At 37.6% G+C, this 25,543-nt stretch overlaps 1 protein-coding gene across 7 annotated transcripts in view; it reads left to right on the forward strand.

Moving 5' to 3' along the window:
* Window positions 1-1,074: 1,074 nt before the first annotated feature.
* The window catches only part of cnksr2a (connector enhancer of kinase suppressor of Ras 2a), a 79,903-nt gene continuing 55,434 nt past the window's right edge, over window positions 1,075-25,543 (forward strand). For 4 of the 7 annotated variants that reach the window (XM_079602395.1, XM_079602397.1, XM_079602398.1 and 1 more), the window contains exons 1-2: window positions 4,650-5,160; window positions 21,796-21,959. In XM_079602395.1, coding sequence (XP_079458521.1) covers window positions 5,097-5,160; window positions 21,796-21,959 — 228 coding nt within the window. In that variant the 5' untranslated portion in view covers window positions 4,650-5,096. Of the gene's footprint in view, window positions 1,243-4,575; window positions 5,161-21,795; window positions 21,960-25,543 lie in introns of those variants that run through there. The other 3 variants (XM_079602400.1, XM_079602401.1, XM_079602396.1) reach the window with 2 other exon arrangements.

The following is a 25,543-nucleotide window of genomic DNA, read 5'->3' on the forward strand; positions in this document are numbered from 1 at the left end:
CTTTAAAAGCAGGAATTGTGAATACTATACTGACATTCAATCTTTGGTTGAGTTGCACTGATGTAATACAGTATCATGTACAAAAATTGGAACTGTACAGCTCACATTTGTGTTGAAGAACTTAAAATTTTGAGTTTTTGAGAATATTTTCAAAATTCAGGCCCATAAGGTGACATAGGCAAATGCCTAGTGCGCTACTTTTTGGAGGGGTGATGATTATCAAGAAAATTCAACAAGCACCAGTAAAACTTTACAGATAAATCATTGGCTGGCAAGGGAAATACTAACAATCTGAGACAAATTTCCCTCATGATAATGCTGAGTTTTTCCATAGCCTTAAAATCAGAACTATCAAAGCTCGATTGGTAAACAAAGCACTCTTTTAAAGGGTTAGCTCACCCAAAAGTGAATATTCTGTCATTAATTACTCACCCTCATGTCGTTCCAAACCCGTAAGACCTTCATTCATCTTCGGAACACAAATTAAGATATTTTTGAAGAAATCCGAGAGCTTTCTGTCCCACCCCATCCCCCCATAGCCTACTGCAATGTAATAACCACTTTCAAGGCCCAGAAAGGTAGTAAAGACATTGTTAAAATAGTCCATGTGACTGCAGTGGATAATATAATGAAGCGACGAGAATACTTTTTGTGTGCAAAAATATAATGACTTTACTCAACAATTTATTCTCTTCCATGTCATTCTCTGACACGGCCAATACTGAGCCAGCGTTCTGACCTAGAACCCGGATTACAACGTGAACAGCGTCAGAGAATGACATGGAAGAGAAGAAACTGTTGAATAAAGTCGTTTTTATTTTTATTTTATTGTTTGCGCACAAAAAGTATTCTTGTCGCTTCAAACACTGTTCACAGCACTATGGCATCACTGTAGAACAGTTATTAGTTGGATTTTCATATTGTAGAGTTAATTGTAGAGTATTGTGATGTTTTCAAGCGGATGTACTCCCATAGGTAAATCCGTATCTTACCTTCATGCTAAATACAAACCGGAAGACAGAAGATAACGAGCACGCGGTGCTGAAAAGGGGCGGGGCTACAGAAGGTCCGTAGTGCTACTTAAGAAAACAGAGCACTGGATCAAATGAAACTACCGGTATATCTACAAACAGTTAAAACAAACCTGCATATGCAATGCTCTTTAAAGTTGTTTGCCAACCGCCATGAAAAACAAGAAGAAGAAGAAGAAGAAGAAGGAACATGCAACTGTGAACTCTTAAGGTACACACATTTTCCAATCAAAGAACACGAAAACATTCAAAGTAATTATTTGTTATGTGTAGGGCAGGCTACGTTGGAGTACCATGTGTAGGCCTAACTGTGAATACCTTGATTCATAATATCGCTATTTTCTGAAACGTTTCACGTGAATGTTTTTTTGAGATGCTTGTTATCGACAACAACAAGGCATCTCTAAAAGCCATTCACGTGACAAGTTTAACAAATAGTTCAATGGTTAATATAGTCCTATATATTTTTTTCTTCTTTTAAGTGAGCATTTTTATCAGGCTCCTCTGTTTAGGTTCAGTAATTTCACTTTAATGGCAATGAAAAGGTTATTATTCAGTTATTGAAATGCCTTATTTTCAGAAATGTCACTGATAAGAGTAAAGGGCAGCTGACTCTATTCTTAACATGAGTAATGTTTAAATATTGTGGCTTTAATTTTTTAAACGGTGAAAAATTTTTTTTTTTTAAACATGATTTGCTGACGTCTATGTAAGACGTATGTTGTAAGAACATTACCTTTATGTGATTTTTGTTTTGTTGTTTACAAATTGTGGATAAATATTCTGTAGCCTAGTAATTGACAGTATGCCAGAGATGCTGATAAAGCTTATATCTTCTATTGAGCCCTGAACATTCCTCTAACATCAGTCTTCCTAAAGATTACTAATGGAATGGAAAAAAGGAGCATGAATATGCACCCCAAACCTCTCAGCTTGTTCTCAGGATACACACAGGTATCTTGGTGCCAGACAAGCATATTCCTTCCAACTGTTTATTATGGGTAAGGAGCCCTGTGGCAGCTGTCAGACAGCACTGCTAACCCACTTCATTTTCCAAAACGGCATACGCTCATTTTGTTTGTTTGTGCCATTCTAGAAGAGTAGGAGCAGCATGGATAGATGAATAAATTTGACGTCTCCACAACATCTAGGCCGGCAGGAAATAAAAACACCCTAGTTCCTCCCACTCAAAAGCAGCAATGCGTTCTGAAGCCGATACCCCCGCCATCCTTCTGGAGGTGTTTGTGTACCACCCTGTTTGCACAGCAAAAACAGCGAAAGGAAGCAAAGCTGACAGAATCTTTCTATCCGACGTTCCCTAGCCCCATGGGAAGCAGTGCTTTCCCTGCTTTTCATAGCACTCATCCCAGAACAAAGGACAGGCTTTCCTTTTGTATCTAAAACTGATACCCAGATCTCACTCTAAGCAAGCGATTATTACTAGATCACAACTTGTATATGTATCTATAAACCTGCACTGTTGAGACACTGCAAAATACGTTGAAAGTATTCAAATAAAGAGTGAGATCAATCCTTTCTGTTGGACTGCAACTTTGGCTCATGTCTCTGGGTGGCCAGAAGGGGGCACACTACCCCAAATATGCAAAAATAAAATCAAAACGACATACAATGACAAATATCCGTTTCAAAAGCAGTTGTGTGCCCTCGTAAAAGAGAGCAGACTTAGATAAAAAATATGAAAGCTGGTGCTAAAAAAGCCCCTGAGCTGGACTGCGCTGCATGCAATCGGCTGGAAATGAATCCGGCAGCTCCAGTTTTTCCTGCTCTGATTCTACCCTCCCCGTGTGATTAAGAGTGCATGTTTATGGGGCAGAGCCCACTGATCACTGAATCTCTGTGGTGAGGTTCCACAGAATCTGTTGTATGATTCATGCTGACATACTGGGGCCTGATCTGGGCCCGAATCCAGCCTCCTGGCTCCATCTGCTCTGGTTCTGAAGTAAGGATGAGTTGGAAAAAAATCAATAGGCTGCCAGGATGAAGGCCAGGGATGATGGTGAACTGGCGAAACTGTCCATGTTGGCTGGGTTTGCTAGACCACTTCAATTTATATTGAAAACACTCACAGAACTGTTTTGTTCAACATAATACATTCTAAATGCAACAAAAACATGCTATAAATGCAGTTTTTTTACTGAAATGTTTATGACTAAGTACGAAATTCAATGTTTTTGTAGTTCATTGAACCAGTTACAGATGTCTAAGACAGAATTCATAAGAAAAATTAAGCCTTTTTTCTACTTTACACTGCTATTATAGCTAAAGACTGCCAGTGCCAACAATAATAAACCACATTAAACAATGTTTTTGTATCCAATTGTTATGCTCAAAAATGTATACAGTACTTCTTTTGGGGCTCTTTCTGTGAATAATAGATGCTGTAGCTGTTTATTTTAACATTAGGAATGTGATTTGGATTTTAATTTTGAGATATTCTTCAGTACTCCCTTATAATGTGAAATTAAAATGTATTTTGTTAAATCTCTCAGTTTATGAGTTAGGATATATTATGATAACACTTTACAATAAGGTTTCATTAGTTAATTTAAATACATTAGTTAACATGAACTAATAATGAACTGGACTTCTACAGCATTTATTCATCTTTGTTAATGTTAATTTTAACATTTACCAATAAATGATCAAAATCAAAAGTTGTATTTGTTAACAATAATGTGAACATGAACAATAAGTTTATTAACTAACGTTAACAAAGATGAACAAATACTGTAACAAATGTATTGCTCATTGTTAGTTCATGTTAGTTTACATTAATGTTAAGAAATGAGACTTTATTGTAAAGTTACTGATATTTTATGTTTTGTAAATAATGGCTTGGTTGGTTTCAAAAACCTAGTCTTTCTTGCTAAATTCATTTTAGGACCAAGGCCATTTTTTTGGCTAAAAACAAGTCTAGTTAATTTGTTACCTACATGTTTCATGAATGCCATGTTTTTATATTTTGCAGAAAAGCCTGAAATAGGCTGTTTAATGACAGGTTCCCTTGTATTGAGACAACTTGCCCATAGTTTCACCAAAGTTTTCTTACATTAACAGCATCTTTTTTTCCTGGGCAATTTGTGTTCAAATCGAAATGTTTAATAGCTTTTTAAGACTTTAGGCTATATCTTCTTGTACAGAAATTGACTTTCAAAAATAAACCTACTGTGAGAAATATTCACTGGAGTGAAACGTGTGACAACTAGCCCCGATTAAACTCCCATTTATAAATCTTTGAGTTATTCTTGTCACTCATATGGTTTATGCTACCACAGTCCTCCATAATTTTGGTTTAGACCACACTACATAGTCCCAAGTGCCCAAGTCTCATGCAAATATAGCACCTCTGCATCATTTCATGTATATTCCAGACAAATACTTTGCGTGCACTGCTTTTACAGAGTTTCTGAAGCAGGGCGAACCAGCGTGCCCTTATTAAAATGAATACGGCCGAAAGCCTTTTATCCTCGTGGGAAATAAACCGAGCGCGCGAGTCAAATTCACTTTGCCGCACCACCCACAGGAGGAGCGCGCGCCCAATTGAATCAACGCTCGCCGCTGCATTTGAAAGCGACGTTCACTTGAGTCCCCGTGGGTACGCCGCTCATTTCTCTCTGTCTCACTCTACATACCCGCTAGTCCACCCCTGAAAGGTACAGACTCCTAAAGAAGAGAAGAAAACGAAGGGAGAAACAGGAGAGACTGCATTTAGTGCATGGCATGAAGACGCGACTGTTGGGGACCCGGCAGAGCATGGCACATTATGCCAGGATCTGAACTGAAACGGGGACCAGCTAGGTTTGGGCTCTAAGATATGGGTGTTAATAATAAGAAACGCTTGAGTTTGCTGGAGTAAAGGGTTAGGAATGTGCTTGATGTCGTTCGCTGTGACGCTTTTGGATGCGCAATTCTGGATGGGATGAAATCGCGTAACCGGGGGCCAAATCTAGGCGCTTAACGTGAGACCACCGATCTGAGCTCCCCAGAGCTGCGTGAAACCACATCAACATCCGTGTCGAGGGGGCAACCACAGAAAGTTTCGCGATGGCTCTCGTCATGGAACCTGTTAGTAAATGGAGCCCCAGTCAAGTTGTGGACTGGATGAAAGGTACGTGATGCGTTTTGGTCCCTAAACCCGCAAAGCCCATTATTTACCCTACTAATCGAATGGCGCAGGGTAACGTTTGGCCTATTCTTAAATTTGATATATATCAGATCGTTTATGTTCTAGTTGGGTATTCTTAAGCGTACAGATGTCTGATGTTAATGATAGCGACCAGGGAATGAATTATTGGTGGACTGTTCGAGCTAACTCACAATATGGCTTGAACACCTCAAAGGAAGTCAAACAAAAAGTTTAAAAGTAGCCTGTCTTCTTTTACTTGTAACTATATGTTTGTGTGTCAATTAGTTATACACACAAAAGTTATTTTACAAGTCAGAAAGCACTAATAGCCTCTAGCGAACAGAAGTCCCGTTTGCCTGAGGAGGTAACCATAGCAACAGTTCGCTGCTCGAGCGCTTTCCTCGGTATGGGATGGTATGACAGCACGATTAATGCTATTATTTATCTATTTATTTTTGAGTTACACATCACAAATGTATCACAAGAACTTTAAAGTTTTGTTAAAATGTCTTTAAAATAGCTGACTGTTAGATATAGGGGCACTGGTTACAGTCCTCGACAGAAACTTGGTGACAGAAATTCCTTTACAACGTCGAACGCCCTTAAAAAGCCATTGATTAATACATATGCCAACTCGCATAATTCGGCCAACTAAAGATAGCCTATCAGCTACTTATCTATAATCACAAATAACGTTAACCCTAGAATTTAACTTTGTTATTTCACAAAAAGAGCTTGAACTCTGACATAGCCTACAATGCCAGTAATGGCAATGCTGGTCAAGGAGCGTCAAAAATCACCATTTCCATTAGGTAATCAACATTTTATGGGGATAATAAATGTAATGTGAATAAGCATCCTCATAATAGTTGAAGAAAAGAAGCAGAATCTTTGACGCGCGGAGGCGGAGGGGCCATTACGCGCCTTCTCTGCTCTCGTGGGCGTGGGCGGCGTGTCATCAGAATAACAAATCGAGCAGTGAGTTATCGAGGTTGTATGACAGGATTCGAGTGCGTCCCAGTGGGATAATGATTCACAGATCTGTGATATAAGGCTTGTTATGATATCACTCAAAAGTGTTTTTAATATCATGTCTTAGAGCTAATATGATAGAAATATGTGAGAATATAAGAATAACACCTCTGGGATGTATGGTGCAAAAGATGAAGATTATGAAAGCAGCATATTTTGCCATTTTAATAGACTTTTGCATTGGTTCACTGGAAGCCTCAGATGTAAAGTTACTATAATAGTAGCCTAATAGTTATATTGATGGAGTAACATTGATTGTTGACAGATTAATACATTTGGTCTCCCTAATCCTGAATCTAAGCTTTGGCTGGAACTAAATTCTGTCATTAAAGGCGGGGTAGGTGATTGGTTTCTAGAATTTTTTTAGTTATGCTGGTTGAAAGTCTGATAGCAATCATTAAGTGGTCTTAATGTATTTATATACAGTATAGTAGGCTAGATCTGTGGAAGGTGTATAACCATAAAATGTTCATCCAATAAATGGTACGATGTCCTACCTGCCTGTCAACATATGCTTCCATACATGAAACACGCTGATGACGTGCGTTTTTATGCTATGCAGAGTTAGACAGACGTCAGTCACCGAGCACCGCAACCAAAACAGCAGCCACCTTTTACAGTTCTTCCTGAACCAAAACAATTAGCTTAAGCTGAGTTAACTGCGCCATAACTACTGTAATTGGAAGAGATGCAAACCCGTGACGTTATACTCAAATTTAAGTGTTTCAATGGCAACACTATCAACGCTGAAATGAACCTGCAGCAGTCAGGTGGTATAGGTCAGTGCTCTTTAAGTTGTTTGTTCATTATTATTTTAATGTTATGTGATTTAAGACATGAGGTAGTTTAATGCCGTCGCATTTGTGCGTCAATGTGAGCATCTGTGGGGAACAGAGACTAACCATCAGAGAAGAAGGCCTTATCAGGAGGGATATTTGCCCTCATTTTAGATTCAAATAGTTGTGTACCAGGTTTAACACAGGTTTAGTGTTACTGAAATCAAATTTATTGGTGTGCTCTCTATCAATTTGTCTCATGATTTGTCCTTTCAGATGTGTACCTATAAGCTATAAAATCTACCTAGTCACATTAGTGGCTTGGTTTTGACCCTTACTGTCCCAATTATAAGCATATAACCTGGAAATAGAGCTGTGAAATGTTACCTGCTTGTGAAGAGAAGATTAATTTAATAGCACGGCTAATGCAGCTTACAGGGAGACAGGATGTAGCCGAATCAGTCTGGTTCAGGCTAAATTGAAGTGGAGGCTCAGGCTTCTTTGGTGTGCGTGCGTGTGTTGGAGGGGTACATTATGTACATCAGCTTTAGGTCAAACTGCATCTGTGACTTATAGTTAATCTATTTTTCAGTTTGTGACTCAGAGAGTTTGTGAGTGTTTTGATCGCACCTCCCCAGGCCTACACATTACACTCAGCACACCCCCTCTATGGCCCTCTCTAAATGCCATTATTAAAGTCTTGCTAATAGTGTATCAGTGCTCTGAAGGCTGCCTGGAGTGCCACAAACTAAGAATCAGCAAAACATTGGACATCTCCAACAGCTTTGTCCTTTCTCTATGACACTTTTTAAAGTGTTCATCATGTGGAAAAAACACATTTTCACATAGAAATTGCTAATAAATTTCACAAAACAATTGCAAAGAAGCAGCCAGTAACACATTGAATCTTACATGAAATTTTGTAGTATAAAAACTAATATTTTACATTGTAGCACCTGCATATTTTTTTCTTATTGTAGAACTGTGTGTGTCTGGTTAATGGAGGTAGTGCATATTAATTTGTAGCAAAGTAACAATCTTTATTTTTCTTTCCCAATACAGATTTTCTGTTATTAATGACTTTTAGAGATACTGTAGTTTCCCCACAAATTAATATTCTATCAACCTCATGTCATTCCAGACCTGTGTGGAACAGAAAAAGACACTATTCTGTAAAATATTTTAAAACGTGTTTGTCCATACAGTGGACATGCATATGGACAAAAAAGGACTAAATTTATTTTGTGTTGTAGAAAAGAAAACAATGTTTGGAACAACATGAGGATGAGTAAATTATAACAATATTCTTGTATGGACTATCCCTTTGAATTTGGGTTGAACAAAAATTGTTCCCTTTTGGTTCATCTATGGCTTCAGAAAACTTGCCAAGAAGGGACTGGTGTTGTATTTGATCAGCCTGAGATGTGGATGCTGTCTGGAATCATTGAGAGTGTGTATTAATATGCATTCAATGAGACATGTGCAGCTGAAAGAACAGTGAAGATGGAGATGAAGATGCAAGCAAGTGATACTGTAGGTAGAGCTAAGGCTGATTATTGGTAAATGGAGGGCTCCTAAGACCTGCATTTTTAATGCTCTTGAATGAATATATTACTTTTCTCTATGCAGTTGTTGTGGTGTCTCAGAGCCATGCTGGGCCTTTAATAAACAGTGTTTAGGAAAGATGGGACAAAGGATACAGAAGGAAATGTAATGGTACATCAGCCTGCCCTGGAGACTTACAATAAAAGGCTTAACAGAACGATTGCTCTGTTCTGAAATATCGTGGCCTCAGTGCCTTGGTTTAAAAGGTTACTATTAACAGATGTTGCAAACCAAAGTTCCAAAGTATGATTATTTCTAAGAGCTACACATTATGGCCGAAAATATCACATTATAATAATTTTGTTTAATATTGTGTTTGTGATTTGAACTGCAATATGATAAATATTAAAAATATCAAGGATACAATAACAAAAAGACATAAGATATCGCAATGCTTTGATCTCCAAGTTTTGCCTAATGTCTCATTAGAATTAAAGCCTTGAAAATGAACTTTGATATAATATAATATATATATATATATATATATATATATATATATATATATATATATATATATATATACATATACACACACACATACAGTTTATATATATATATATATACACACACACACACACACACACACACACACACACACACACACACACACACACACACACACACACACACATACAGTAGGCTATATATAGATATACAGTAGTCAACATTTGAATTGGATCAAAACCTTTCATCAAAGTTATATGAATTTTTAACAATTCAGCCATTCTTGTCTTAGGAAAACTTTGATGAACTGTTTTGATCCACTTCAAATGTTGACTACTGTATATATAATTTTTAATTGTTTAAAATAATAAATAATAATATTTTAATGTTTTACTAAAATTACCAGTTGTATTTTTGCATCAAACGTTGAGTTCTGCATGTGGTTTTTGTCTTGTTTTTGTCCAGTTGACTATTCATGTGATGTTTTTCTCTCCATGCATTTCATAAGCACATATTATATGACACAATATTGTAATTTGCATTGAACAACTTCTTACAGATACTTAACCTAAAGTTGTAATTGTTGTAATGATGGCAGATTTTGAAACGTGACTTTTTAAGTTCACTCAAGACATTTCCTTGAAATAATTAAGCCAGCTGTTGTCTTCATGTCATCACTATTTAAAGATCGAACATTTTTTTTCCCCAGTGTTCGGAATGCAACAGCTGGAAACACATCTTCAGGGTGTCTGTGGGTGTGTGCATGCCTGCTCCTTCCTCTTGATTAGCTTTCTGACCGCAGGGCTTTAGATCTAATCAAGCTCTGTCACATCACTGCGGCCTTACAAACTCTCATAGGCAGCAAGCCTCTTCTCTCCATCTCTCTATCTGACTTTCTTTTTCTCTTTTTCTTGCTCTTTCCCATAAGTGCTACTGAATATATAATCATCTCCTGCGGCTAACCAGTGTGCATCACTTTCCTTGAATACGGTATGCTTTGGTAAAAGCAACAGAGGCACAACTCTCATTTTTGTTATTGTGTGAGAACTATTAGAAATGTTACATAACAATTTAACAAAATTGACCTAACATAAAGTTAAAATATGCAAAATATGTATATTTATACTCATCCAGCTTAACCACAAATTTTTTTCTGTTATTCAAGTTTTTGGTATATATATATTTTTTCAAACCCTATTTAGTGTTTCAGGCTCTATTTGTAGAAAAGTCCATGTATCTGCAGTGCTAGCCAACACGTTCCAGGGAACAGAGAAATAAACATCTCAGCTTCTGATTGGAGGCCCGTCTCTGATGCCAATGCCTCCATCTCTGTAAAGATCAGGGTGGAGCACTTTGGCTAAACTAGAACCAGCATCTGTGGTTTCCCAGTTAGACTGTGGTCCTGGTTTTGCTGTGCTTTTGTGGCTTGTGGTTTTACTGGAAGGCAGCACTATTTCAGTAGAGCCATTGCCTCAGAGGAGTGTTCAATATAATAACCAAGCGACACTGGAAGCTGTGCACTGGAGCCTATAAATGTGCTGATGGACCATTCAAGTCCTGAATCACCTACTGAGATATTTTGGTATCAAAATCAATTCAGCTGAGAATCGTTCATCACACGAATGCCTGTGATGAATAGATAAAGATGACTGAGTGATAACTCTTTTATGGCTCATTAGACTCTGTTGTGCTCATTTAAATATCAACTTTGTTTCAGATTTCTTCCTTTCCTCTTGAATATATTTGTAAAATAATTGTAGTAATTATTATTTTTGACAGTATAGGCTAATATAAATAATGAATGAAATAAAATTGTATTCAGTTATCAACACAAAAAAATCTGATTGGCTGGCTGTTATGCTTATTTAAATAAGCATAACAGCCAGCCAATCAGATTTTTTTTTGTATAGCTTTATATTCTGTGCTGACAAATCAACTTTGTCTCGGATTTTTCCTCACAATTCTTTGAAAATTATTTTGGAATTTATTTGCAAAAACAAAACTTGTATGTTTCTGTAATATATTATTCATATTAACAACAATAATAATGTATATATAATACATATATCTAATCAACTAGATTAGTAAATAAAACAATAATAATAATAAATCTTTATTGTTTCTATTATTAGGAATTTTAAAGGGAAAAATTGGACACAAAGTTTATGTATTACTATTATTATTATTAAATGAAAAGAGAAACAAATTAAATGATTCATTGACAAACAGTGACATATAGCCTAGCAATATTGTGGATAGAAAAATCTGAGAAGCTTGACGCAGTAACTACTGTATATCATGCCTGTCTAGTAAACAATTGAGATCTTAACCCTCCGACTGCTACATGCCCATAGATATAATAAGGCCTATATATATTTCAAAACCCTTCAAGAATTTCAACTCATTCACTTTGAACTAATTTTCCTTTCTGGCATCCTTCACTTAAACTTTTTTTTTAACAAACGAGCAAAAAACAGAATCGCAGCTTCAGCTGAAATATCTTGACAGGAAGATGAAAGATTATGTTACGGCGCGGCTCTCTCGCTCCACTACACATCTCATAATTGATTGTCATGTAGGAAGGTGCATTAGCTGCTTTTTGGGATGTTTGCCTGAAATGACACGCTGTCGTTTAGCGCTTTTCAGCTCAGAATGGTTTGGTTTGATAGTTTTTCTGATGGTTTATGAGGCCAATGTTGGTGTGCTTGAGTGGAAAATGTATAGCGCGCACTTATGGAGGTCATTAGAGCATATGTACTCGCACACACGTATCAGGCTCTCCGAGGCATTTTGGGGATTCCAGGCCTGTCTCCGGGGTGTGTCCTAAGGGAACACATGAATATTGTATTTCGTATGACATGTGGCAGAGCTGGGGAGGATTGACTGCGTGTGTGTGACAGAAATACAGAGAGCGAGAGCGAGAGGAAGAAAGCGAGGTTAAAGACCTTTGAATAATAATACACACACATACACGCAGAGCTTTAGCACTGCGTCCTGGGCTGCAGCTTCGAGGGGCGGGTGTGTGGGTGTGTGGCTTGGCTCAGGGCGACTCTTCCCTCCTGTGAAAAAGTGTAAAAGTGTGTTTGTGTGCTGTCAGTGGGTGTAAAGGGTGTGAGTCATCTCTGAATCACTTTATAGAACTGAAGAACCGCAGTATAGAGGGAAATATTCAGCAAATCACTCCAGAAAGGTAGCAATACAGTATGTACTCAGTAAGAGACTGTACGCTCTTGCGCTGTATCCTGTCTGTCAGTGTTCACATTTTTCAGGATGGTGATCTAAAGAGTGTCAGTAGTTTATAAGGAATGAAACCACCACAACAAGGCCACCCCCAAAAAAGTCATCAATCGAACTGGCCAAGAGCTGCATAGTTTTACAGATGGGAGGGAAACAGATTCGCTTCAACAACTGTTGTGTGTCTGTAGGGAGTAGAGCATCTGTTAGGAGACATATTTGGTGGGAAACACCTGGGTTCCTCTGCTGATGCTCTGGATTCAGATCATTACTCAAGAGTCAGTACCTGAGAGCAATCAGAAACCGGTTTTTAGGCCCTGTTTACACGAGAACGCTCGCGGGTGAAAACGTAAAAATATTTTAGTGGATGTGCCTTTCGATTACACGCCGACGGCGTTTTGGGGTCTTAAAAACGCAAAAAAGTGAAACCACCCTCCAGAGTGGAAATCTTAAAAACGCTCCACCATCGCTTTCCCGTCTAAAGGGTAAAAACAGTAAAAACGCAAAAGTCTGCTAGACAGCGAAGGCGTCGCGTACGCGTTTACGTCACAGGCATGCGCTAGTACAGGAAAATAACAAAACATTATCAAACTAAAATACAGCATTAATTTCATTTACAAAAAAAAAAAAAAATCTGTCATTTTTGAGCGACACGCGAAGAGCACCGAGGGTTAAAGCAGCAGCTATACCGTATTAAACATGAAAAACAGTGTCAGCGTCTCTTTCACTTTCAGTGCTTCACATTGCCACCTAGCCGCCTGGAGTGCACACTACATCCAATTTCACACACTTTCGCGTCACCATATGCACGCAGATTTCCCCCCATAACGCTCGTCTAAACGCAGAATAAAAAGTGATAACGCAACGCCAATTATGCGCTTTCTCTTCAGATCGTTTCCGTGTAAACATAGCCTTAGATGGTTGATGTGAAAATGATTCGCAAGTTCATTCCCTAATTTACCGACGTGCGTCTGTGGAGGGAAAAGTCCGCTGTGCGCGGGTGCAAAATAGGAATGATACATGCGTCGGTGTTCAAAGTCAATTGCGCTGGGTGCAAGATAGGGCCCATGATGTTACTGCTTGGGAGCCATTATAAACAACCAGGTAGAGATAGGAGAACAGAAATGTTGTTGCGTCTGTGATGGTCCAAGTCAAGTTTGTTGTCATTATTTTAGGAAAGAAAAGTAATCTTATGCTATGTTCAATAGAGTTACAGAAGAGATCTCAACAACATCTCAAACTGCACACAGTACTCTCCTACTTCAGCAGAGGCTTGAGATCTGGCTCTGCACAGCTGGATGGCTCATTTTAAGACAGGGTTTATTTAACTGATGAATTTCTCATCTCCAGAAGTCCCCTATGGCTTTGAGATTAAGTGACGGCAGAGCAAGGACGATTTAGTGGTGGACACACATATTAAGAGCCTCGTCGCAGGTGGTGTCATGGCAGAACGACGGAAAACCTGTGTAGGAGTTCACAGCTGATTCATGGGTATTCTTATCCCATCCTTTTGCAATCTGTATTCATGTTTCTTTTCAGGGACGTTACACCTTTTAGTAACCATAACTAAGGCTAGATTCACACTGTAAGCCTTTGTGCTTTTGTTTTTGTTTATTTGTTCACATTACTTTTTAAATGTGGCCAATATCAGATTTCGAGGGTGAACTGGTCCCAGCTCTGCGCAAAAGAACAATAACAAAGACGGCATGCAGCATGATGTCATGCGGAAGTAAATGTCATGGAGACCATTAAAGTCAGGATTTAAGGTGATTTGAAGCAGAAGCCAGTGAATTTGAGTGCAGGCGGTAAGGAGGATGAAGACGAGGAGGATTGAGCACTAAGACTTGCAGTGTGAACCCAGACTAAAAGTAGCGATGCTACTAACTTGACTATTCAGTAGAGTGACAGCTTAGTGTATATTTTTCAGAAACAAGATAACTTTCCCCAACAAGTAGCCTTGTATCTCACCAAGCCGTTAAACTGGTGATATTTTGTCGATAAACTGTTCACAACTTTAAAACCAAGAAAAAACTCTCTAATGTGGCTTTCGAAAGTCCGATTCATTTTAGTGAATAGGTTTCTTTTAATGATTCATTAAATTAATTTGTTAAAATTATTCACTCATCAATTTGAGGCATTTACACTTTTTTTTGTAGCCAAATCACTTTGTATTTGACTCATTTACATAAATCAGTGTGTTTTCTAGTTTTATTAGTTGTATTTAGGGTAGATTTACCAGTTGCCACTGTGAGCTACTGTTTTTATGCAAAAATGTATTATGGCAAAGCTGAATTGTCAGCAGCCATTAGTCTAGTCTTCAGAGTCTGAAATCCTTCCGAAATTATTCTAATATTTGATGCTCAAGAGACATTTATGATTACGGAGTGTCTATTTACACCAAGTGCAAATAGCCCACCCTGCTGGCAAAGGCTATTTATACTATCTCCTAAGGAACATTATTATTTTCGAATTGAATATAAGCTCAGAGAGGAGTTTATTTTAAATAAATATTCAACAAGTGGAAATAAAGTGCCTAATGGGTATTTAGTAGCTGGGGAAAAAAGTGTTTTGGGGTGAGGTTAGGAGTAGGTGTAAGGTTGGGCTTTAAAGACAGGGACAGGTAATGTCCCAATAAAGCTGCATCCATTTTTAAAAATAAATATAATCATATACACTGAATATGTTGTTATTTTTGCATACTACTAAACGAATGCACTATGCAAATTCTTATTCTAGCTCTCCACCTCCCCCAGCACCACCTGCCTAGATCTGTTACGAAGGCGTCTCCCTCTCTCTAGCAGCAGCAGCATGTTTCCATTCATTTTACAGTATGTTCCGAGCATTTAGCAGAAGCAAGTCATTCTTGATCTGCAGCAGCAGCCGTGGCAGCGTATAGCAGATCTAGTCTGCCAAGACCAAATCTATGTAGGCATGTGCTGGTTAGACGCATTCATAGGTCAACATATTTTGTTGATCCTGGAACAACATTACGGTCCAAAAATGTTATTATAACCATATTCCTACCTTTAAACCTAACCATAGAAGCCCCTAACTCTGGTTGTAAGCCTAATCTCGACCTAAACTATAAACTTGTCCCTCAAATCTGATTGGTTGATTGGATTGTTGTTCCAGTATCAATATGTTGATCAAGTTGAACTTGGTGAAATCAGGTTCTGGCCTATTCACATTCTATTTACATTAATACAATGTTTTACAAACTATCCCAAGAGTTGTCTTGACTGAACTACGTTTTTTAAAAGTGTAGCTTTAGATTAGTTTAAAGGACAAGTTCGGTATTTTACACTTAAAGCCCTGTTTACAGATCGAATCTGATGAAATAGAACGGTTAAGATTAAAATTGAAACACATGCTGCTGTCGCGAGAATTTTAGGTTTGTTTAGCTTTTGTGGACCTATTTTGCCAAACGTGTCACACCCGTGATTCTTCCGTTGAGAGCTTGAATAATAGACACTCCAGCGGCGGAGTAATACCGCACCTCACACAGCACATTCAATACAAGTCATGGAGTTGGACAAAAACTACGATAAAACCTGTTGGAATGCATCTTTTTCAGCGATTTTTTTTGGAACCGTATCAGTGAACACCCCTGACCACTCGGTGAGTTTCACGTCTTTGTAAACGAAAGTTTAATGTGTTTTAGGAAGGAATCTTCCAGTGAACATAGACAACCATTGTGGGGGTGAGGGGGGAAAGCGATATAAACCTAAAATTCTCGCGACAGCAGCATCTGTCCAAAGTTTAATCTTAACCGTTCTATTTCATCAGATACGATCTGTAAACAGGGCTTTAAGTGTAAAATACCGAACTTGTCCTTTAACTATTTAGATTAGTTAAACTACTAACAACTAGGTAACTTGTAACTTCAACATAGTTACCCCATCACCGCTCTCTGTAAACTATTAAATTGCAGGAGCTTTAAAACAAACCAGAAAAGCACTTTGAGTTCCCAATAAGACCTTGAGCACTTTGTGCACCTTGAGCGGTTGTCACGACAACCCGTTCAGTGGTCACCAAGTCTGCATAATGCACAGCACAGCTGCCAGAAATGAGGTGAAGAATGGAGATTGATAGACTATAGAGAGAAGAGCACGAATAAAGGACATTGCTTCGACTGCATCTGGGAGAGTTGGGAAGGTTCAGAATATCCGTAACTCTAGAGCTTTTTACCAGATAGTTTTATCTATCATTCAATGACGGGAAGCCGGGGAGGTGTTTAATACGTGTCATATTTTAAGTGCTCAGGCTAAGCTTTTTTCTTTATATCCTTTTGGCCCATTTTTCTGGCTTTTTTCTCTCTCTCTCCCTGCAGTTTTACTGTGCTACCTGTCAGTGGAGCAGGCCATGTGCAATGAATAATGCACTATAACAGAGCGAGGCTATTCTAATACTCCTGTACGAGTGTGTGTGTGCAGAGAGCGAGAGCGAGATAGGTGTCTGTTCAGGAGAGAATATATAATCTGTAAGTAATTTGTTAATAAATCCACTATAGTGATGAATTAATGCTGCTTGAGTGTAATACACTTTGCTGTCTTCACTGCTGTGAAAAAAAGTTGCTGCCTTCAATTTTTAAATACAATCAACTTAGATGTTGAAGTCATTTCAACTTAAATTACATTCAACTGACTTAAATTAGTTGAATCTTGTATAACTAATTAAAAATAAGTTTAGCCATTTTCAACTTTTTTTATGAGTTAAAGCAAAGTAAAAACAAATGTTGTCATAAATTATTGCCTCCAGTTCAGTTGTAAACCATAGTGTAAAAATCAGCCCCGGCTCGTTTGTAAGGGCAAAAATATTAATGATAAACACAGACCTCTTTATTAACTGAATCACTAATAAATTGTAAATGTGTTCAGCATTCTGCAACAAACATTTTTCAGATTTTCTAGACTATTTTAATTTGTAAAGTGAGCATGATATGTTAGAATTTTATGTAAGGTCGGTGTAATGTAAGATGCCTGAGCCCTGCCCAGCTTTACAGCGGCCCACAGTTCAATGTAAATATTTGGTGAAAAAATGGCACGCTCTATTTGAGAGATTTTAAGGGCAGATTTGAGACTGCCCCACTTATTTTCTATGTGTGTGTGTGTTGTTAACTTAAAGCCTGTCAATCAACATTAAAGCACCACACTGAATGAATAACGCAAGGACATTAGACTCTGCCAAAAGTGTATCAGTCTGTATTCAATTCAATTCACATTTATTTTGTATAGGTCTTACTCAATTCACAATACACATCGTTTCAAAGCAGCTTTACAGAAAATGCATGTGTCTACTACATTACAATTTAGAGTGATCTATTATCAGAGGTAACTTTCTAAGTTATGTATTTCAGAATCACAGTAAGATAAAAACGTACCAATTTAAACAATGTAATAATTCAAGGCAGAATTTGAAACAATGAGCTCATTGAAGTGATGAATACTTGTTTGTTAACAAGTGATTATGATATTATATAAAATTGTAGCATTGGTGCATGGTGATTCAGAGTTTGTTTAGTGATTAGAATATAAATCTTACAAAATGTTTATAATAAACTAGCACTAAGACCCAGAATCTGCCCTACTTAAATTTACGGTCAGGAGCCGCTACTGGTAAATAAATAACGAATAGGAGTATCAGCCAAAATGTCTTTATTGGTGCATCTAGTATCGTTACTTGAGTTCATAGGGCCTGAGACAAAATATTTAAGGGCCTTGTCACAGGGCCCAATTGTCTTTCCTTTGATGATGGCCATAAGTGCATTACAAGATTAAAACTGAGCGTTCACGCTCTCTCTATACCCTTCTTTCATTCTTTCCTTTCTAAATCTCTTCATCCTGTTGCCCACACATCATTATTAACACCATTAACTAACAATGAACTGTTCACTGCACCTGTCCAGTTTGTGAATCAGAGCCACAGCATCAGCAGAAGTTAGTCACTGCGCTCATTTCAAGATTCTCATCTTTAGCCGTACCTTCCACGTTAAATTCAGACCTCGGATCACCAACTAAGTATCTAACAACAGAAAGGGTCGCTCTATAATGAGTCAGATATTGTTTAGCAGTAATGACAGCTGTTATTCTTGCTGTCTTGGCAAATGAGTTTTGGCCCGTTCTGTTAATGAGCTGGTTGTGTTAGATTTAATTATTAGAGGGCAGCTAGTGAGATTAAAAAGAGTTTCTGCTACCTTCCATCTTACATGCACTATCATAAACACATGCGCATGCTGTAAGCAAAATATGTAAATCCTGCAGTTATGTACGTTGTGTCGAACAGCAGCTGTCGGGAGATCACGGCTGCTGTGAGACGTGCCGTTGGGAAACAGACTGCCCAAGACTGACAAATGCAGTCCAACAAGTGTGTGTCACTATAGAGAGAGTGTGTGTTGTCACCTGTTTGATGGTGACAGTTGTGAATGGTGGTGTTTTCGAAACTTGCTAGATCCCTCACTGTTTATTAGACTGTTTCTCTGTATTTATAGCTTTCATAGTCACATCTATCCTGTACAGCTGACGGTAGCTTTATTATTTTGATTTATGTGTGCATCCCATCGGGTTTTCAGAAGCATTACCGTAGACAGTGCAGCAATCATTTCTGATTTGATTTAGGATGGTTTTGATTCTGGACATGCAGCTTTACTGATACAGTCACAAGAAAACTTTCTATATAACCTTCTGTCAGGCACTTCTTATATTGAACCTTTTAGGGGTTCCATTCATCATCGTTTTAGTGGATTTAGTTTGAATTAATTGTATTTTAATTTCTTTGTCACTTTTATTATATTTGTATTAATTAAACCGCTCATAAACATGCTTTATCAGTAGAAAAAATAAATGTAATGATACATTATTAAAGTATTATGCAATCATTTAAAGTGTAGCTTCATCGGTTTTCACCTTGCTTTTTCTTGTTACAATGTCAGTAGAATATGTAAACGAAACATGTTTACTTGTTGGCTGTTACCTGGACCGAGAAATTCACATTAATTATGAGCAAAAGTCTGCCGGATGGTGCAAAACGTGTCTTCAGGCAGACTTTTGACAGCTCCAGGGCTTTTGTGAAGACTACAAATACTTTAACATTTTACCTGCCCCTGGACAGTTGAATCGACAGAGGGTTATTTACAAAACTGTTATTGTAAGAGTAAGTTTAACACTGAAAATTGTATCGTACTTTTTCAACTTTTTAAACGGCATTATGGTAAAAATGGAACACTATGAGAGCATCTTTCTTACATGTACGGGACAGCGTTTTGGTTTGGAGGAACTGACAGAACAGCAGCTTCTTGCAGTTTTTTTTCCCTCCATTTGGCCTAAAATACTGTTTGTCATCCAGTTTTTGAAATGTTGACTACAAACACTGAGGCTTTTCAGATTTTCAGTCGCAGTGTTCCATATTTACGATTCTTTACAGCCTTTCGCCGCTACCAATGTGGTAGATTGTTCACTGGAAACCGGAAATAACTTGCTCCTGCTAAACGTTTACTCTTTGAATTCTTGCACCCGGGAACAAATACGACTAAAAGCTTGCTAAGACGTTTTTTTCTACTAAAGCAAGGCGGTATTTGACTGGTTAAGCGTATCCATAGGAAACTGGTAGTGGCCTTGAACGACAACATGTCCTATGTTTTCCTACATAGTTTTAGGAAAGACAACAGCCATTTTCCTCTGTTTTATCTAATCAGGTAGCACCAATTTCAAAAATTGGTTTGCCTTTCTACTGCATAAGCAGCCCAGTTTTGTTGAACGCCCATTTTGCCAGTCTTGAAGAATAGTCTACCTTTTTCTCATATAGAAACTTTTTGGCATAAAGTTTTTTTTTAAATTTAGTCAAGAACCCTAAGGTTCTATGTAAAACCCCATTGAGAATGTAGATCTCAAAATGTTCTCAAAATTGCATTACGCTCCCACACAAATTCTATTTGCGTGCACTTTTTTTGGACAGTGACGACTCTGTCCATCAAATGAACCTCTCCCTCAAACATGGGAAAGCTTAGAGGTTATGATGTTGCTTAGCTGTCATTTACTGTCAGTTTGATGGATGTGCGACATTGTTAGGGCGGAATACAGGTTGTTGACTCAGTCATCATGTATAAGTGTGGCAGCCCTTGTGTGTCTTTGTCATCGCTGATTTTGGAGTAAATAGAGTCTAAAGCAGATGAGACAATTGAAGCAGATGCATTTATTAGGATTGTGTGCTGCATTCGGCATGGGCAGCTCTGATGACATTATAATTTATTATCAGTTACAGCTGCTTTAAGTTAACTAAAGTTTTTTTTAAATAGATTACACCAAATTGGATCTGAATCTTGTTTATGTTTGTTTACAAATTGATATGTATGGCAATATTCATTTCAATGTTTATTTAGATACTGACAGACAGTATACAATGTAGATATCAAAATGACTGTTAATCATTAATAGTGGTCAAGTGCAATGTTTCTGAAATGAAATACATTTATTTCAGAAACCTTGCTCTTGTCCACTATTAAGGCTTTGATGAGCAATTATAAAATGTTCAACATGTTCTGCATTACTCATTTGCTCTCTAACAGAAACCAGGTCAGTGCTTAATTTACCAGTATGTTCAAGCAAGGGGGTGTGGGTAATATTAGATGCTTTTAGTGTTTATTATGTTTATGCTCTTATTCTAGATTTTGTTTTCATTGAACATTAATCTTTGTGTAATTTTTATTCCATCTCAACAGTTCTATATTTTTTGCAAGTGGATAATATTGACCTCTTCATTTTTGTTGGATATATATCTTTTAATTTGTTAATAAGGGAATTATGGACACTGTAATTACTTTAGTTGGCATAAAATGAATATTCACTCTTTTTCCGAATGCCTGTTATAGACCTTATTCAGAGCAGCGCCGATGACAGGTATTAAAGGTATTATGACAGGTATAAAAGCGAGGCTGTGAGGGATAGACTTACCATGTTTTAAGTGGCATCCGCTGTAAAAACCTGTATAAAGTAGTGTCCTTTGCTACGTTTCATTCAAAATACATTCAAAAGTGATTTTGCTCTTTGGCTGGCGCTGAGGCAGAGACGCTCAGTGCTTTTCCTAAATCACAACTATTCAGTGTTTACAACCACATAATGTTTATTTTAAGTTTCAGACATTTAAATAGACATTTATACAATATAAAAAATACATTACAAACATAGTTTGTTAAACTGATTTACAATCAGATGTTTTTGTATAGTCTATTTGCAAAAATCAGATGACAGCAAAGCTTTTTGATTTTCAGTTTTGTGCAATAACAGTTGCAAATGTTTCAATATCTTTTCGGTAATATATTGGAGGATGTATCATTGTCTTGTACATGCCCAATGCATCTCTAAATATGTTATAATTTAGCTGTAAATGTACTGCTGTATTAAGGGGAACATCTCCCATCTTTCCTATCTTTTGGGCACCATGGCTTTGGGATGATTTGCGATGTTCTAATCTTTGCAAAGTGAATCAGTGTTGACCCTAGATTCATTGTTGATGTTTTTTAATGTCTCTACAGGTCTGGATGACTGCTTGCAGCAGTATATAAAGAACTTTGAACGGGAGAAGGTAGGAGGTGACCAGCTGCTGAGGATCACCCATCAGGAGCTGGAGGATCTGGGGGTGTCCCGCATCGGACACCAAGAGCTGATCCTGGAAGCTGTGGACCTGCTGTGCGCTCTGGTGAGAGCCTTCCTTTATACGCTTGATCCTACATCTGCTGTTCAACATCCTTTCAGCTGGTGGACACCGAGTCCCCTACTGCACAATGTCGACAAAGATATAGAGATATCACTTATAGAGAAAAACGATATCGCATTCTGAAAAGACTAAAAAACACTTGTTTGCATTTTCGACTGCCAATGAATGAATGACAGCAGACTCAATCTATTTACTTATTTATTATGTTTACCTGGTCTTATTTCACACAATATATCAGAAAAAAAAGAAATACAATCTGACAACTTAAAATTAAAAATAATAATATTACAAAATGTAAAAAAAGTATATATATAAAAAATGAACCAATGACTCTATTTTCTTATTAGTTGGCAGACACCAGTGGAGTCATCTACTGCACTATGTTAACAAGTATATAGAGATATCACTTTGAGAAAAAAACAATATCACATTCTGAAAAGACTACAAAAATGTTTGTTTGCATATACTAACAATGAATGACAGTGTTAAAAATGTAAAAAGGCTCTATTTACTTATGTATTAACTCTTGCCCCGCCATTTATTAATGTAATTTATGACACAACACATCCCCGTCATTGACAGAATTTTCTGGCAATCCATGATTTCTTTATATCACTATTTTTAATTTAACAATAATATAAAGACATATAAAATAATAATAATAGTATTGGAGCCTCTTTTTTACAATCCACTCAAATTAATATTCAGTTTTACTTTGAATAACGTCACATTACGGAGATGAAACAAGTTTCAAATACCATTTCATGCTCTCTTAAAAGTTACAAGATTTAAGAGTTGCAGCTTCAATTTTATGAGATGATAATCTTGTTCTTCTGGGAAATATTTCCTCAGATTTGTTCTTAAAATGTCACTCAATCAGTATTTAAATCAGGCTTTTCGCTAGGTGGGTTTGTTCCTTATTCTGTATCTGCTCTGTGTGCATGTGTGTCTTGACTATTTTTTTTTATTGCTGTGAGATGTTCGACTACTTGAAAATGATTTTCAAAACGGTACCAAGAGTACAGACAGTGTGGGAGATGGGAAAAGGATTTAGGCTGAAATTTGCTCTGCACCGCTTGAGCCTTTTACATTATCTAGCATTTAATAACTAGCTTTCCATCTAATTCTCTCTCTCTCTCCTCCACTTCCTCTCTCTCGAAACTCTCAGTTGAGGTATTAAAACAATGACTTACCAGCCCACGCTTTCAGAATGTCAGCAACATGACGGGAGGGAACAGACGACAGGATGATGTTTATCGCGTCCGTGTGAGCCGTCTCACCATCCCGAGTCTCTCCTCAGCCTTTATCCTTCTTGTCCTTTTTATGTTTTACTCTTTTTCCATCTTCGCTTCAACCCGTCTTGTCTTTCTATCAGACATGTTTCTTGTTGCCTTTTCCTGATCTGTGATATTTCTAACACAAGGTGAACTATAATGAGTGTGAGGTTGTGTGTGAGTGACTGTGAACCACTGGCCTGTGCTGCTGACATTTAGGAGAGCGTAAATCATAAATAGATGACTTTGCTGTGCTCTCTCTATCTGTTCTGAACGCTGATCCCAAATCAGAGCTGATGACATTCACGTTACACAGCATGTGTGTGTCAGCCTGTAGACATGTGCGTATGATATTAGCTACAGTATATTTCAACTGAATCATTCACGGAAACTGCACTAAAAATGAGATATTTTGCAGAATGTCCCTGCTGCTCTTTTCCATACAATGAGCATAAGGGATAGTTCACTCAAAAATGTTGTTCCAAACCTGTGTGACTTTCTTTTTTTTTGCACAAAAGAAGATATTTTGAAGAATGTTGGTAACCCAACCATTTTGATTTCCATTGTATAGACAAGAAACACTGAGACATTAAAGTATCTTATTTTATATTCCACGGAAAGAAACAGGTTTGGGACAACATGAGGTATAAATGATGGTAGCATTTTAATTTGAGAGTGAACTATCCCTGACATTTTTTAGCTCTCAAATTTAAATTTGCTTTTATCAAGTATTAGGAGTATCAAAATTAAACTTTTGAATGACTGAAAGATGAAAAGAAATATTGAAGACTATGTCTGCTGGTTAAAATGAAGCTGAAATTGTTATTTTTTAAATATTAGATGTAAAACATAAACAAGTGCCTTAATGGTATATAAGTCTAAAATAACACTGATGTAGACGTGATGTGCCCTGTTTCCCCACTGTAAGGTGTCTTTGAAACCGTCTTAGATACAAACTTGCACACAAATATTGATGGAAGCCAGAGAACTGTTGAGTCTTTATAGTTTGACAGCATATTGACCTCAGAGACACAGAGCAGCCCACTCTCTCCTTTCCTGTCTCTCTAAACTCTCAAAAGCTGTCATTCTCTCACGTATTTGTTTATCTCACTCTTCCCCTTCCAATTGCTTTATATTTCTGTCATTGTGGTGTGTGTTATCTGCTGCATTCATGCAGAGAGCATGAATGCCCATACCCCCACCACCACCACACACACATCTTCTGTGCGTTAATCAGTCTCCCACCACTCTGAAGCTGATTAATGTATCTTTTGTGAGTCTGTGTGTATGTTGTACAAGCCTGTTTTAGTGTTGCAGGTGTGTTTATTACCTGTTCTTGTACTCTGAGTGCGTGTGTGGGATTTGTTCTTCGGACGAGATGGAGCACATTACTCTGATCGATCTCTTGCTGATGTGAGAGGAGATAGGCCCTAGTGAAATTGATGCACACTTTAGCACACACACACACACACACACACACACACACACACACACACACACACACACACACACACACACACACACACACACACACACACAAAAAAAAACACACACACACTTTTCTATCATGGTGGGCACTTTCCATTGATTTTTGTTTTTTTATGCTGAATTCATAATATTTTCTATTTTCAGCCTCTAAACCCAGCCATCACAGATACCATTTTCCAAGGTACATATAGCCCCTATAAAGCCACAGTATGTAAGTTTCATCGCTAGAGGTCATTATTCAAAACAATAACAAAGGCGTAGCTTGATGACGCCAGTGTGGAATCATGGGAGTTGTCGTCTTCATCTCCAGAGCGGATGGAAAGCAATCCAACAGGGACTCGTGAAATTATGTTTATGGATTAGCTAATGTATTAAAGTTGTATTAACGTAACTGTGGTGAAGCAGGGGAGGGCTGAGTGCCTGGGACATTTTACGTTGCCGCATTCGGGTGCTGCTCCTTTGAGTGTGTTGAAAGTTATGTTATAACGTTACTCTGTGTGTTTGCTTAGTGGCTGGTATGAGACACTTGTTGCACATTTCAGTAAGCTAGATCGATATTAGAATATCATATTAATAAAAGCTGGATGACTTGTGTTGCTAAATGGCATGCAATTAATGAAAAAATATATTGTAGGGTGGAGAACCTTGTATTGCAGTTACTACAAATACTCTACAAATACTACAAATACTCTTTCTGATTATGCTATGTTAGCCACTTGACAAAATAGTGTTGTCTCTGAGGCATGGCACAGACATGTTACTTGCGGTAAATCAAGAGATTCAAACAATAAGACTATATTGAGC

The sequence above is a fragment of the Phoxinus phoxinus genome (genome assembly GCF_949152265.1).
Source record: "Phoxinus phoxinus genome assembly, chromosome: 24".
Classification (NCBI taxonomy): domain Eukaryota; kingdom Metazoa; phylum Chordata; class Actinopteri; order Cypriniformes; family Leuciscidae; genus Phoxinus; species Phoxinus phoxinus.